Source organism: Diadema antillarum, unplaced genomic scaffold (assembly GCF_040938485.1).
Source record: "Diadema antillarum isolate AM-2024a unplaced genomic scaffold, OU_Dant_1.0 seq00000678_RagTag, whole genome shotgun sequence".
NCBI classification, from domain to species: domain Eukaryota; kingdom Metazoa; phylum Echinodermata; class Echinoidea; order Diadematoida; family Diadematidae; genus Diadema; species Diadema antillarum.
Window position 1 is genome coordinate 118924 of NW_027271583.1, and position 16077 is coordinate 135000.

The 16077-nt window shown below is 38.0% G+C and overlaps 1 protein-coding gene across 2 annotated transcripts in view; it reads right to left on the minus strand.

Annotated features, from left to right (window-relative positions):
• Nucleotides 1-334: 334 nt before the first annotated feature.
• The window catches only part of LOC139737052 (BLOC-1-related complex subunit 8-like), a 17590-nt gene continuing 1847 nt past the window's right edge, over nt 335-16077 (minus strand). The window contains exons 2-8 of one of the 2 annotated variants that reach the window (XM_071647730.1): nt 15735-15847; nt 15013-15060; nt 13703-13815; nt 13043-13107; nt 12298-12405; nt 9845-9931; nt 352-418 (exon numbers count right to left, since the gene is read on the minus strand). In XM_071647730.1, the coding sequence (XP_071503831.1) occupies nt 9871-9931; nt 12298-12405; nt 13043-13107; nt 13703-13815; nt 15013-15060; nt 15735-15816 (477 nt within the window). In that variant the 5' untranslated portion in view covers nt 15817-15847 and the 3' untranslated portion in view covers nt 352-418; nt 9845-9870. Of the gene's footprint in view, nt 419-9844; nt 9932-12297; nt 12406-13042; nt 13108-13702; nt 13816-15012; nt 15061-15734; nt 15848-16077 lie in introns of both variants that reach the window. The other variant, XM_071647731.1, reaches the window with a different exon arrangement.

Below are 16077 nucleotides of genomic sequence, written 5' to 3' on the forward strand. Positions count from 1 at the left end.
AATGCCTGTATGAAAAAGTCTCAAAATTGTCATGCCTACTTGGAAGTTTGAATATCATAGAAGACACACACAGTCTACCATAATTTTAAGTTAATCTCAAAATTTAAGATCGACTTAAAATCTGTGTGAAACACCCCCCCCCCCCCCAACCATATTATTGGCACATTGAACCGCTTCACAGCCGAGCTTGCCCTCTTCCAAGCTCACCAAAATTGCACTTTTTTTGGAGAGAAAGGTGACGCTTCCTGCCCGTCCACACAATAAATACATTTTTCACGATCCCACACCAATCTGTGGGAGCAGAACAGCTGGAAAGAAAGTGACCTGGAGCAGTCTTTGACGTCTATACTGCCATCATCTTGCACGATCACCTGCCACAGAGTTTCCTCAGTTGACCTGGTAGTAACCATACTCCAACCTGCAAAAGCACAGTAGGAAGCAAAAAAAAAAGTCCATCAATTTTTGAAGCCTTAATATCTGATGTCTCTACATTTGCATCAGGGAACACATTGCGTTGTTAGTCTACGAGATTTTTTACAAAAAGTACTTAACAAACTTCTACAAAGAATGTATAGCATGTTTTATGCTGTGTATCAAAACAAGTATATGTTTGAGGAAAGTTGAACAAAAAGTTATCAGTATTTGATATGCCAGTCAAACAAATAGTCTTTAAGGGAGGTTTTGAGTGAGCACCTCAAAATGGCTGGTTATTTTATTGCAGCAATGGCAACCTTCATAATCTATGTTGCTAAAGTCACTTATATGAAAATATATTTGTATTCTTTTACATGTCTCCGGTTAACCCTTTAGCAACTGAAAATTCTGTACATGATGGCCTATTGTTCCGTGGAAGGTGCAGCAATATTACTCTCCTTTCGACAACCTAAATTATGCAAAATAGATCACTGCATGTTCATTTTTTGTCTATTATAAATTATGCCTATTTGAAAGCCTATTAAGACCTTACACAGAGACTTGTGTGTCACAGAAATAATTCTGACATGTACGTTTGATGAACTTTGACCTCTTTCAAATTGCATAATTATATATTCTATATGAAAACATTCAAAATAGCTAAGCATAAAACTATAAAGAGCAGATGGGTGGTTTTGGGCAGTTTAGGGAGTAATCTGATGGGCGGTTTTGGGTGGTTCAGTTACTAATGGGTTAAGGTATGCATGGGAAACTACAATCATTTCTTTACATCCTTGACGACAGCCAAGTGTCGCCTTTCCACGAAAATGTACAATGTGTGAATGAGAAATTACACAGTTTGCAGAGTTTTTATTTGCAAGACAAACAAACAGTGGCACTACGAGCACTAAGAGCCTCTACGAAGCCATAATATGTGATCACTGGCACTTGACTGGATACATAACTATGTCCCATCGATTGGTCCGGGGTCATCCCATGAGACCGACACCCACAAGTCATATAGCCCACGAGTTCAACATTTAAAAAAAGGTCCATGAGTCATACAGCTCATGAGTTCAACACTAGGCAAATAAGGCCCATGAGTTTGACACTAGGTAAAAACAGTCCACGAGTTCAACATTACAATGCGGGGCTTAATGTGTCAGTCTTGTGGGCCTTGTTTGGTTAGTGTCAAACTCATGGGCTGTATGACTCGTGGGCTGTATGACTCATCGATGTCGAACTCATGACATGCAACCCATTGGTGCTACTCTACTCACATCTTATCTAATCTCTTACTTTAAGTTTGCTGCTCTATTTGGATAGCTTATGACTTTCTAATGATGGAAAATGCAATGGAAAAGAGTTTAATTCATTAAAAGGTACAGTCGAGGAATTTTAAGAATGAAAAAAAAAAATATGCATGCACTGGACTTGTGGGAGAGGAAAGGGAATATTATGCCTACAGTATGTGATACACTATATGCTTTACTTTGTTTCAATTCAGAAGTACAAACAAAAATTCTTCGGAAAGGTCAATTGGTATTTTGCTTTTGAAGTTTTCGGATGTTTACATGTTAATTATTCATTAATGCAGATAACAAGTACTTCAGCATGGTGAGATTAGAAGTTACATTGTGTCTTATCCAAACATGAAGTCGACTGTAAACTTGCATCTACGTGAACAAATAATATTAGGATCACATTCAAACAAGCAATTATCTGCATGCATGCATACATACGTATTCTGCACATTCTATAATCAACACAAGGGCACATACACACGCAACAGATATAGCTACACATGCAAAATCACTACAGGTGTCCGAGGCGTATTTTCTTAAATATTCGTTACCACTGAAACATAACTTGGAACACATACAGATTTCAAAAACAGAACATACATAAATAAAACATGCATATTGGCTCAACATGGCATCATATGCTTGCTCTGTTGATTGCCAAATACATGACAACAAATAGTGAATATCAGATCCCACTGGTATAGGAGGGTAAAGAAGAAGAAGAAGAAGAAGAAAATGAGTTTGCATTACAATACATAAGATTATCTGAGATCAATCCATAATCTGTAAGGCGCTGTTGCATAAAAGTTAAGATGAAAAATAAATCAGAAAATCAAACATAAGTCTTTAACTACTCAATTTTGATTGGCTGCTACATGACTTATGTTTAATTTTCTGACTTTAGATTGATCACATCCTTCTATACAACAGGGCTCTGTGATTATAGAGAATGAGTGATTAACTACTTTTGTTAGTTTGGCTGGACAAGACACCATGTCGCACAGTCGGTACACATGTTGCTGCTTCTATGAAGCACGTGGTGCATTTTGTGTGGTAACACGGAAGAAATCCTATCACTACACAGACGTTAACACATGTTGGACCATGACACGTTACACCAGGCATAGTGTAGATGGCTGCTTACAATGTACAGACTGCCAATGAATGAATGCAGTATTGCATGACTGTCACACCTAACATGATGCTGCTGAATGTGAACACTCCCTGGCAGCCAGTGGAGTTGATTTGCCATCCCATGTTAACAGCCTCAAAGAACATGAAAAGAACATATGAAAAGTAGTTCAATGTATATCTGCTCTCACAAGGGATTTCTTTTTTTAAGGTAACTACTCTCAAGTTTTAAAGGACAAGTTTACCTTCATAGACATGTGGGTTGAGTGAATGCAGCAATATTAGTAGAACACATCAGTGAGAGTTTGAGCAAAATTGGACAATACGTTGAAAAGTTATGAATTTTTGAAGTTTCTGCTCAGTCACGGCTGGATGAAAAGACTACTATAGCTAGTGATGTCACATGAGTACAACGATATAAAGAAAGAATAAAGAAAATTCAACATATTTCCATTTATCTCGCATAACAAAAGAACATTTGACTTCTCTCTTTCAGAAGGCAGGGGGAATAATATAACCCTTAACATACGTCAGTAGCAAGTCAAAGAAATGTGCACTTTATTCAAAAAGTAAAGTTTTGTGAAATTCTCTTTTTAGTTTCCTTATATAGTTGTACCCATGTGACATCATACACTGTAGTAGTCTTCTCTTCCAGTAGTGACTGCGCAGATACTTAAAATATTCGTAACTTTTGAACGGATTGTCCAATTTTCCTCAAACTTTCACTGATGTGTTCTACTAATATTGACTGCATTCTCTCAATCCGTATGTACATATGAAGGTGGACTTGTCCTTTAAGACAATAGGTCATATCTCAGATGTCTAAGACTGATAGGAGCAATTGCTCCTGTAAGTGCATAAAATCACGTGGTCACTCATCACTACATGACTAACTAATGACTAAACTGATGACCAACTGACTGATGACTATTAACTGCTTCACTCATGAAATGGTGGGTGTCTGACAAGATGATGCACCACTATCATGATCTACAGGATACCAGTGAAAATGAGCATAGTCTCTACATCTGATTGGCTTTCGAACTACATCTGTAAATGATAAAACTATAAAGAGATAAACCATGTTTTCTAAATCAGCATCAATCACATTTGTTCATCCATGGGTACATTCAAGCTCTCTCCTAAAGCATAGAGTACTGAACCCACGCCAGAGGAGTGCTCGAATGCTCCCAAAGCGTACCCTACTGTACCAAACCGAGCTAAAAGTGGACCACTTCTCGATGTAATCCAAAAGTGAACTGTATAGTAACATGCCATGACAGAGAGAGCTTGAACATAAAGTGGTCCAAAAGCGTACTGTACCAGCTGTTCACATGAGAAGAATGCACGTAACACACACTAGGCGTTTTCACATCAGCCCGATGTTTCGAAATAGCGCGCTATTTTCTGACTTGGGAAATTAACCCGATCACAAAATAGCACGCTATTTGATAATGTGAACACAAAATAGCGCGCTAATTGTATCGCTCTGATCGAGAAAATTTCTCGAGTCCAACTCGGGAAATTTCTGAAATAGCGGGATAGTAGCGCGCTATTTGATAATGTGAAAACGACTTGAGAAATTAGCATAATGCATCCCATCATGCCTATCGTGTGTGACCCTATCGATCGAGGCAAACTGCACACAAATCATGAGAAATTTTTGACAGGGCACACACATTACTGATGCTGTTTGCACATACTCAGCTGACGAATTAGCTCGAAAAAAATTCGGGCTAATTCTCTTTGGGCTGATGTGAATAAGAAATGAAATAGCGCTCTAATTCGCAATGGCGAAATATATCTCGAGCTTGGACTTTTATCGGGCTGATGTGAAAACGCCTACTATGTCATAATACAAAGAGTTGATTCTCTTTGTTAGGGACACCTGTATGTAGCATTTAAAATCTGCGACTCCAGACCAAAAATAGCTCATGAGGTATGCTATCTCCACAGAGCGCTAGAACACTCCCAATCTAGCATGGTATGGTACAGTACTGTACAGTTCAGTTTGGTTCGGTTTGCTTTTGAATGCTCAAACGCAGCCCATGAGCACAGGTATTGGCAACCACACAATCAAATATGACAGTTCTCTTATTTTTCTATTTTTTTTTAAAATAAGCTCCAGTTCTATGGAATCTGCCTCATCACGTCTTCTTTGATCACTTCATATCTTACATTGCTGTGCGTAACATGAATTTGACGCTTTTGATTCTTTTCATGGACAAATGATGTGAAGTAATTCAGCTTTAGCACGGCCAAATGGTTGCAAGGCTACAAACAAAACACACACATCACACGATAAGTTGTATTTTCACTGCAACCGTAGGAATTATGCAATGTTGTGCACAGCATATTTCCAGAGGAGCAAAGACAACTGATATTATCATACAAGATACCATCTCTACTGGAAGAAGTCAATAAAAACAAATCAATTCCTCTTTTTAATGGCAGGCAGCTATGTTCATAACCTATTCTCCTGCTTGTCCAGTAACCGCGCTATGGTCACTCTCGTTTTCATGGTAGAAGGCTATAGTACGAATGGTGTTTCACTTTCTCAAAACAAAGAATTTTATCGCTTGCACTGAAAATATGATCCAACAACTGTGTGACATTATTCTGTGGCCTGCTGTATTCTTCGCTGCAGAAACAGGCCATGAAAAGTTCACTTTAATTGGGAGATTTAATTGCAAGAGGTTTGCGGAAATCTAGCCATGAATTGACAATTGTTACCATTCACTTCTGATCATTTTTTAATAGGAAGTGCTGATTTGACATGGATTACTCAGGATGACTTGACATTCTAATACACAAAGTTTGAAAGCTCAGGACCCAAAAATGTTGCCGTACTGAAAATGCACTTCATTTTCAGTAGTGGTAACTCTTTACAGTTTCATATAACTTCACATCTTCTTATCTGAGCCTTCTCTGTGACCATCAGTACAATGTATATTGCACAAACACTAATTAATGGCAGATGATGTGTATCCAGTGGAGATGTCAGTCCAATTTGATGCTTCCATTTCACAAATGAAAAAAAAAAAATCACTTACGAAAACAAGTCCTGCAAAACTGTTCATTATCACCACAAAAATTGCATTCACGGCTCACACAGCATTATATAGCTTTCTCCTGCTTGGGTGGCAAAATCAGCTAGTGAGCTGTAGATTAAAGGATTGATCAGACAGTTCATATGTGTTGCATTTGTGATGCTTGGATTGAATTTCACCAAAAACTTTTGAACTAGCATCTTCTCATGAGAAAGAAGTACAAAAGATGAGCAGCTGATAAACACATGAAATGGTCAGTGGTACAGGTGGCAAAAATAGTGTCATACCAACGGTTTGCAGTTTCATATGAATGAAATCCCAAGGCTGAGATGTTTTATTGCAACTGATTGAGAAGTTGCCCTATATTGATGTGAATTAGTACTGAATTAATCAGTGTTGTAGAAGGAGCAATCCAAAAAAAAAACCAGAAAACAAAAAACTAGAAATGTCGCTACGGCGACTGGTTTGCCTCCGCCATAATGCATGGTTCTCCTAATAGGTCTATAGTACAATGTCTTGACAATGTGTGATGACAGTTTCACACAACTGGCAAAATATCAAAATGACAGGTTTGCCACAAATGTGCTGAATGTTCACTTTCCTAGAACTAGGTTCAATTGGATGAATGATTAAAACGTCAGAGTGCAGTTATTTGGGGGAACTGATGATTTTAACTTGACTTTTGACCCTTTTATAAGTTTATGCATTGAGTAATTTTCAAGGTATTGAGAAAAAGTATAATTTCAGTATCAAATGGTAAAATAGTATTATCTAAACCTGGCCTTTGACCTTTGACCTCACAGTTCCACAGAGAATCACTGTTAGGTAGAACATGCATAAATATCTAAGTTTCATGATAATACCTTGAGTTACTTTTGAGATATGGAGGAAAAAGTGCAATTTAGCACTTTCACTTGACCTTACTTGACCTTTTGACCTTTGACCTTTTGGCAAGAAACTTCCCACAGAATATATATAGGGTAATACATGCATACATCAAGTTTAAAAAAAATCCTTCAGGCATTGCATAAATATAAGGAAAGAAGTGATATTTTGAGGAGTTGATCTTGACCTTTGACCCCCTGACCTTTGACCCATGACCCCCAACTTCCCTAGATAATCACTGCCCATCGGTACATGCATACATACTAAGTTCCATGAAGATACCTTGAACAATTTGCGAGATATGGAGAAAAACATAAAATTTCAACCTTTTTTCACAAAATAACCTGTGATCTTTGACCTTGGACCCCGTGACCCTAAAATCCAAACAAAGTATTATCCCCCCAGGATATACCCTCATACCAAGTTTGATGTGAAACCACCTCATGGTTCTTGAGATATCGACAAAAACAAAACGGGACGGACGTACGGACGGACGTACGGACGGACGTACGGACGGACGACCCGAAAACATAATGCCTCCGGCCACTCCGTTGGCGGAGGCATAAAAAAACCATCATGGGCATACATGCTACAGCTGGATTCAACGCAAATGATATCCTGATTACCGGACAGGCATCTTACTCACAAGTATCCACTGCATGCTACAAGGATTAGAACCAGCACTGGCTGTCGGGCAGAGGCTTGGTGGTCTGGTGGATAAGATGCCTGTCCAGTGATCAGGAGGTTGTTGGTTTGAATCCACCCCGAGCGTGTATGCCCCTTTTTATTTTATCACGGCGACTAGAAAAACACTGATCAATTCAGTGCTAACTTACATTGATGTACGGCAATTTGTTAACCAGTTGTAAGTATTATACGCGGCTTTCTTGGATAAACACTATGGATTCTTCACCTGTTGAGGATGAGCCCCAAGTATCACATACTCGGGCAGGTGTCAATGGGAAATACATGTTGTAGCAAATCAGTCCGTCCTTAACGGGTCTAAGAAAACATTCGTCACAAAAGGTTTCTCCATTTTAACAAAGTCAGGTCCAATTTGCATAATATCATTGTGACACCTGCCACTGGCTTTGTGTAAACACTTTTAGCTTTCTTAATTTTGGTCCAATTTTCTTAATGAAACCTTTACAGTTCTGTCTGACTTCACTATTTTTTTTCTCTGCTGATAATGTGGACACAGAATCTGCTCTCATTTCCACCTAACAAGATGGCTGGATAGCACATATTCAGCTGCATTAGCTGGTCTTCCATGGGGTCCAATCATGTGGACTACTTCACTTGCTAAGGCAACCTGCTCTTTGCTATTAAAGAATGAGTGAAATGGGATCTCTTATGCGCATTTGTTGTGACTTTTTCATAAATGAGAGCTCCATTTTATGATATATCTGGGGGACAGAGTGAAAATTATGTGCTTAGAAACACCAGTATAAAGCGCCATATAAATGCAATTATTATCATTGTTACGATAATTATTAAATTCCTTCAATGATGCCACAAGTCGATATCATACTAAGCTCAACTGATGACACTTTGTCACTTTAGAGTCTTGGCTAAGATATAAATTGATGAATAATGGAGTCGACAAACAATTTCCAAACTGTCACCATTCACTGACTGTCAAACTTGGTGCCAAATGCACTATTGTGATGTCAGCTGCTCTGCAGACTCATCACTTTCTGTTGTGCATGGATTGCACGCTCTGCAGGGAACTTCGTGTCTGCGGCTGCGAAATGCTGGAAAGAATGCGAATATGAAAACAATGCTGCCCATAATAGCCCAGTCCAGCTGAAATTGATATAAACCCACACAAAGATAAAATAGAAAGCCAATTGCATTTATGTGATGAAAAGGCAGTTCCTTTGCACGAAGACTACTCAAAATGACTGCTTTGTTAATCTATGATTACTAATACAGACAGATCAAGCCAGATGTACTGCCACTAGCTGCCAGTTCATGAAATAAATATCTGATAATTATTTATCATCAGTAAAATATTGGTTACTACATTCTCCAAAACAGAAACACAAATGTTTTAATATACTGTTTCCCATGATATAACTGCATGAAAGGAAATTATGATAGATAAATTTGAGGGTAGTTAATCATACCATCCGCCAATGTACGTGTACCCCAGGTGGTAAAAATCCGGAACAGGTTAAGCAAAAGTTTTGCTCACTATATACTGTACATGTACATCATGAAGTAGGCATCTTGAAATAGTATGGTCATATAACGTACCCAAAGGGTAAAGACACCTGGGGGCATTTTATGAAGCGTTTTTGTCAGATATTTTTTTCTGACAAACTGTATTAAGCTACTGACATCCTTGCACCTGTGAGCAAAGTTGTCCGATAGATTTGTCAGACGAAACGCTTCATGAAATGCCCCCCTTCCCCACATTAGACCAGATTGTGGTTCCTCTTTGATATAGGACAGATTAAAAAGATAATCAATGTTTACATATCAAAAGTCATGACATGGCATTGTATCATTAAAGATTGATTAATCCATATTTGTCCTATACATATAATAAAAGGTATATGTACAGGTACAAGGAATCAAGTCTGTAATACAGAGAAAATTTTGAGAAATAAGAAAAAAAAAGCAGTGTCTAATGATTATGCACATCAATATTTTCCACATCAATGAATACATACAGGCACATATACCAAAAGAAATTGTAGGTTGACATGACTTTTCATGAATCGCGCAATCATCTCACAACTCCAATATGTGAAAGAGTTTTGCAAATAAAATTAAAAAAATGGCAGACACTGCATACTGTATACTTTATGCTAGATGCAAAGTTTAATGGGAGGTTAGGGGAATGGGGACTATATAGACAATCAGGGTTTCACATCAGCACATTAATTACAGGAAGAAGAAAAGAAAATGGAGGGGGGGGGGGGGAGAGGATACAATGCTGTAGCAGAAATCAGAAGATCAGCCATGCAGTAATGCATCCATGAAAGACTACATTGGGAGTTTGAGGGTTAACAAACAGACTACACCGTGAAACAATGTCGAGGGAAATAAAACCTTGGATCGACAGCAAACGCTGTGGGCTATTCCCTCGATGCCGTTGAGCTGCGTGGGGTGCCTGCATTCGCCTCCAATACCTCCCATCTGGAGACATTACATATCGTGTAAAAGAATTCAAAAGAATGTCCCAGCCCCTAATATCAATATTAGCTGAGCACAGTTAAACCTGTCCAGAGTAGCTACTATTAAACAAAAACAGCACAAGTGACCAATATAAACTGTCATCATTATAGATAACGTGGTAGCCATATATCTAATATGTTTGCTCTTATCAGGGTCCATGTGTAGCATTTAAAAATATATGCAGGTACTACTATGAATAATGATGTAATATTAGTACAAAGTATCTCATGAAAAAAAAAATGGCACTGACTTGCTTTGGAATAAAAGAAATCATCTCATCTGAATTTGTCACCCTTTAGTGATGACATCACATAAAATTAGGAGCCACTACAAGCAGCAAGACATTGAAGTACGAAAAATATTATGAAAGGATGGCTGGCCACCCACTTCTCTCTGTGGTGCAATTTCTATTGAGCACTACAGTGCACTCCCGTTATAACGAAATGCTCGGGACCGGCAGTTTTCTTTCGTTATAACGAAATTTCGTTATAACCGAACAAATACAATATATAACGAAAACAAGGAAACCACGTATATATATCATATTCTGCTTGCTGAATACTCATCATACACTGGAAAGCTATGTGAAATGTGATGGGATAACTGTATTACAATAATAAATGCAAGTTCCCCTCAGAAAGTGTGCGTGACACAAGGAGCGAACACACAGTGGTGAGAAGCGTTCACCCATGCAGAGACGCTATATAATGCTTGTTCCGCTACGTATTTTCGAAAGCAATTCGCATTTCGTTATAACGGAGCACATTTCTTTTGTTTTTCCTTGTCTGTGGTGCTCGAAAAAGACTTCGTTATAACGGAAATTTCGCTATAACCGTGTTCGTTATAAGCAAATTTTGTACCATAGACTTTAATGGTGATAATTTTGGGACCAGAAGATGTACTTCGTTATTACCGTGTTCGTTGTAACGGGAGTGCACTGTATAAATGCAGGTTTAGCTGTACCTATAGTGTACATCAAGCTATATGTCATACGAACTTAAAAAGGGTCATCCTACGGACAAGGTGGTGACTTCAGATGCTAGAAACTTTCAACAAAATTACGCTAGTAGCAATTTAGTGACAGATTCAGTGAAACGGCAATGTCGCAAACACCTTGATTTTGTCACCTGCCACTCGGAGCACAATGTGGGGGAAATGCCACGCACTGCACAAAAATTTGTCGGTGTAACAAATTACCTCTATCAACAGTCCTCACAGGGCTTGCTACAAGTACAGTCCACTCCCTTTTACACACCTGCCACTACTCCAGAAATACCTATGGAGTGTGATCTTTTACCATCTGGGGGGTGTTTCATCAACGCTTGTCGGCGCTGACAACTTGAATCACCATAGTAACAGTCAGTGACCAGAGCATCTCAGCCAATCAAAACCAAGGATTTTGCTGAAATTGGTCAGCGCCGACAACTCGACAAGCGTTGATGAAACACCCCCTCCCCCCCCCCCCCCCCCCCCCCCCCAGTTCTCATATGTGTGATACTTAAATCATTGTTTACAAGTACAAAAAACTCTACGCATATGGAGCACGGAAGAATTTTGTGCTGTCATTACCAGTTACTACTTGCTTATCAAAGATCTGCCCAGCGATAATCGTATGGTAGTCCATCTCCACAATATGGAGGCAAGCCTCAGTTCAGAACAGGATTTAGGAATCAGACATCTACAATACTACAATAGAAAAACTTTGTTTCCATAAAAGTAATTAAACAACAACACCTGATCAAAGGTATTATGTCTTAGTCTTTTAATAGTGATCTGGAACACAAATGACAGGAAAGATACATGTAGTTCTATCAAAATGTGGCCTCTTCAATAAACAGATTTCCCTATATGAATATGAGAATCCAGCTGTTTTGGTCATGTGACTATTTGGAAAATCAATACTGAAGTTGTATGTTCTATCTGCTTTATATCAACAAAAAGATGACAAATACAAGTACAGTATACAGAAATGTTAATATCTATCTTTTTTTTTCATTAAGCTCCTGTGTTTTTGTGATAATGTCATATCATGGAAAAGGTACACATTTTAAGGGTCATCATCAAAAATGCTTCTTTATGGAATTTGTGAAAGTACTAATAAGCAACAGACAGTACCATGTTTTAACAGCAGAGTAATGGAGATATGTATCTTACAAAAGAAGGGGGGAGTACAATTGATTTGTTGATGTCAATCACATGAGGGACATTACGCTAATTACAGCAGTCATATGAGAAATAATATTACACAACTTGCTCACATTCACATAATCTTGTATTCATAAATATCAAACGCATTTCACTCTAAGTTTTCGAGCTCTCTTACTCACCTGTCTGAAGCTTGATGGTTCAAGTGTTGCTTGTTGACGATGGCACTCTTCAGAAGGGTGTTTATAGAGTTGAAAGGTCGTACACTGGCTGACATACCTTCAACAGCTCTATTTAGTAGGATAAACGAGTTATAGAGACAGACAGAAAAGAAGGCGGCATTACTGTATACGGTCTCTTGGTAGCAGATTTCATGTCTGTAAACCTTATCTTTTCACCCTTCATCTTTCTCCATTTCCAGGAACAAACATGTTGGTGTCATTCCGTGCATGTCTGTGCACTTATTACCTGGTAGCTCAAATTGTTCCATGCATGTCTCTGCACTTATTAGTTCAAATTGTATACAACGAAACTGACTTTAAGCTGTTTACACCGAATAGTGTATCTACTTGTCTGAATACAAAATGACTGCAGACCTGAAATTCACATTCATTCTTCTAACTCCAAAGGGGCAATGGCTTGGCAATCAATGAATTCTTTACCACTTTATGATGTGTACACTGTATCTATAAACCCAGTCTTTATGCATGAATGTACACTGCAGTAATTGCAGGTGTCATGGGAATAATTCAGTGCTATCATCTCATTTGGGGTTGTTTATATGGCCAGTAAGGCCCAGAATATTATGTTGGTTTTATAGGATATACCGTAGATCAATCTTTATGTCTGGAGTTTTCGGTGTACTGCTTTTCTTTGAAGAATCACACAAGGAAGGTACAACAGCAACATCCACTTAATATGTATCACCTCTTTGCATAGTCCACATCATGGCACTTTCCTTGTACTTCTTGCTGTAGACTGGCTAATTCCATCTGCACATAAAGAAGTAATGCATAGTAAACACATATTCTTGTGTTACAAATACTACACGAGAAGATTTCAGCTTGTTTCTTGAGAACTTATAAAACCTACATGTACATCAGATATTACACCAACATTGATCAAATCCTGAAATGAATTTGAGTGTCTTCTGCTCCTGTGACTCCTGATTAACAGAAACCTAAATAGAGTATTTTTTTTAGATGTCAGTGCTTTTGTTACTGTCAAATTTTCTTGTCCATTCATAAGTGGTAATATAGAAAAAAAAATGACTGCATTTAATTTTAGCATGGAAACCTTCACTACTGAGTATGTAAAATATTTCCATAATAACAGGGTATCTGCAAATAACTTAATATCAATGAAAGGGGAAAACTTTGTCAGCTAATGATAACAGTTATCTAAGTCTGTACACACTAGGGGATTCTACAGCATATGGACTGTGGTTACAAGTCATAAAGTTAACAAGAGGCTGAGAAGCATAACTTTACAATACTCATATTCCCTTCGAAAATGTCGATCTTTCTCCAACTGCTTGACAAAAGAAGAGGTCGGCTAGAGTCGTGAATTTGTAGCACCTGTAGTTACCTTGCACTGAGAAAGCTGTGGCATGGATCGTCGTACATGCTCCTGGAGTCTGTACAGAGCCAAGGAAGGTTCGTTGACCACGATATGCAAGCATTCTGATAGCCTATCCGTCACTGCAGGCAGACAATTTCATCGTTAAGAAAGAAACAAAGCAAGCATATGGGATTTAAAAACATGACACCAAGACTTTTCAGGGAACACACCAAAAGAAGGAAGGATACAATAATGAAGTTATCATAAGACCTAAAAGAAACTACTGCTAGGTAACTGCTGTGTGCAGATCACAGTGATGCCCCCACCTATCATGCAATCACTACACCTGTCATAAGAACATGGTCCTTCATTTGATGAAATTTAATTGATATTAACCTCTTACATCCTCTCTGAACAAAGGAAGGCAATTTCATTTCATTTCTATCCCTTATAATTGGACATAATTATAACTGTTGCCATTCATAGTCAAAAGATCAATTTTCTGCACAATTTAGTAACCTTTAACCTTGTCCCTTGACCTGTCATCCCCATGCACTGGCACTGATCTGATATTCAGGCACCTGTACAGACAACCTGAAAACATTACACCTCTGGCACCCTTCGGAACGAGACATCAAATTTCTGTATGATATCAATATGATCTATAATCTAAACTGAATTATAATATAAATAAATATGGCATAGAACATCAATATACTGTGATGAAGATACATCAATCATGGGTTCAGGTAGGTATTTATCACCGAGCAAAAATACCCATACATTGACCAAATGCTGCTTGCCCTAGTAAACCATCTAACCAATCTTGTTCAACAATAACAACATCAACAGCGACAACAACAACAACAAAAGCTTTGAACAAAGAACTTGGTCTTCATGTGCAATGCAAAAAGGAAGATCTTCTCACTTGAAAGTTAACTGATTTCATCTTTAATCTTGATTAAAATGAAAACAAATTTGCAATACCAATGCAGTCTGTGCTTCTGAATATTGCAGCAGACAAGCCACCACAAGTGAATTCTTCCTTTTTTAAGAAACTACATTTCAATCTTGCATGTATACTTTATCCACGTAAATGAACTACAACTTCATCAAATAATGTAATGGAAAACCTAAAAAATGAATACTATTACATTAAAATTCATTGTATATACTTAAAAGGTGCTGCTCTGTTGACCAACAAGAAATCAAATCTTGTTTGCTCATCAACTGATCATTGCTGTGTGCTCTTTCAACAGTTCACACACATTTCAATGTTTCCCCGAATGAAGTCATACAACCTAATGCCAGAGGAATATAAATGAGATCATACTCACCTTTTTTGACCTTGTAATCAACTTCCAGGTCCATTCCTTGTCCATCTCCTACAAGAATAATTTTGCAAAGATATGTCAGTCATACTTTTTTTTTTTCCCCCAGATGCCATGGATGTCCAGTGGGCCAGTATATACAACTACTGGTACTTGATGTAATTCCAAAACAAGAAATCAGAACAGAGATTACTTGCTGAAAACATGTACGCATTTCTCTCTTTTCTCCCCGTTTCACTGAAAGATATTTTTGTAGAACGTGTTGTGAAACCAAACCCATTATCAAACAAATATAAAAGATTCACAAATAATCAAACTGTCTCTGATAAGACTGCATATCAATGATCTGAAATTAACATTCCACTTTTTGAGACATTTCTCTTATTAAGTGCGCTAAACCTGTGTGAATCTAAATTGTAGCGCAGGAAGTCGTATGATTTATGCATGTATACAACAGCATGTAATTATAAATCACTTGTTATATTGACATATTGTATTGAAAACATGAAATTGATCCATTAATCTATGACCATAAAGCACCTGTGCAGTGTAATTCTTTGTCTGGGGAAAAACACTGTACATTCATCCTCCTATATTCTACAATGCAACCAATCAAGATCTTGTGCAGCAAAGTCTTGCATAAGAACAAAGACAAAGAAAATATTAAAAATGTTTCATGAAAAAAAAGAGAAATCATCATTTTTCTCAAAGCACGAGTGTCATCATACCTCTATGCAAAATCTGTGGGTGCTGCATTGATGCAATTCTACCAGCCGAATATGCCTGAATGGAGGTCCCTTCTATATCCATGGATGTAAATGTACCAGCTATCTGCCCATCACTGGAAAATAATATAATAGGATGGATGGATGAACATGCTGAAAATCAGATCAAGACAATCACAGTTCTTACGGGCTTTACACAGTGAGCGTCATTGACACAGGTTCAATTTGCTATCCACTACTGCCGACTCTACATGCAGAGCTTCAGAGTGATTTTACAAAGCAGCCTTCGATATAAAAGGACCCCCAGGGCCCCTGGGCCTCTAGTGTAGATAACATTTAAGTTTAG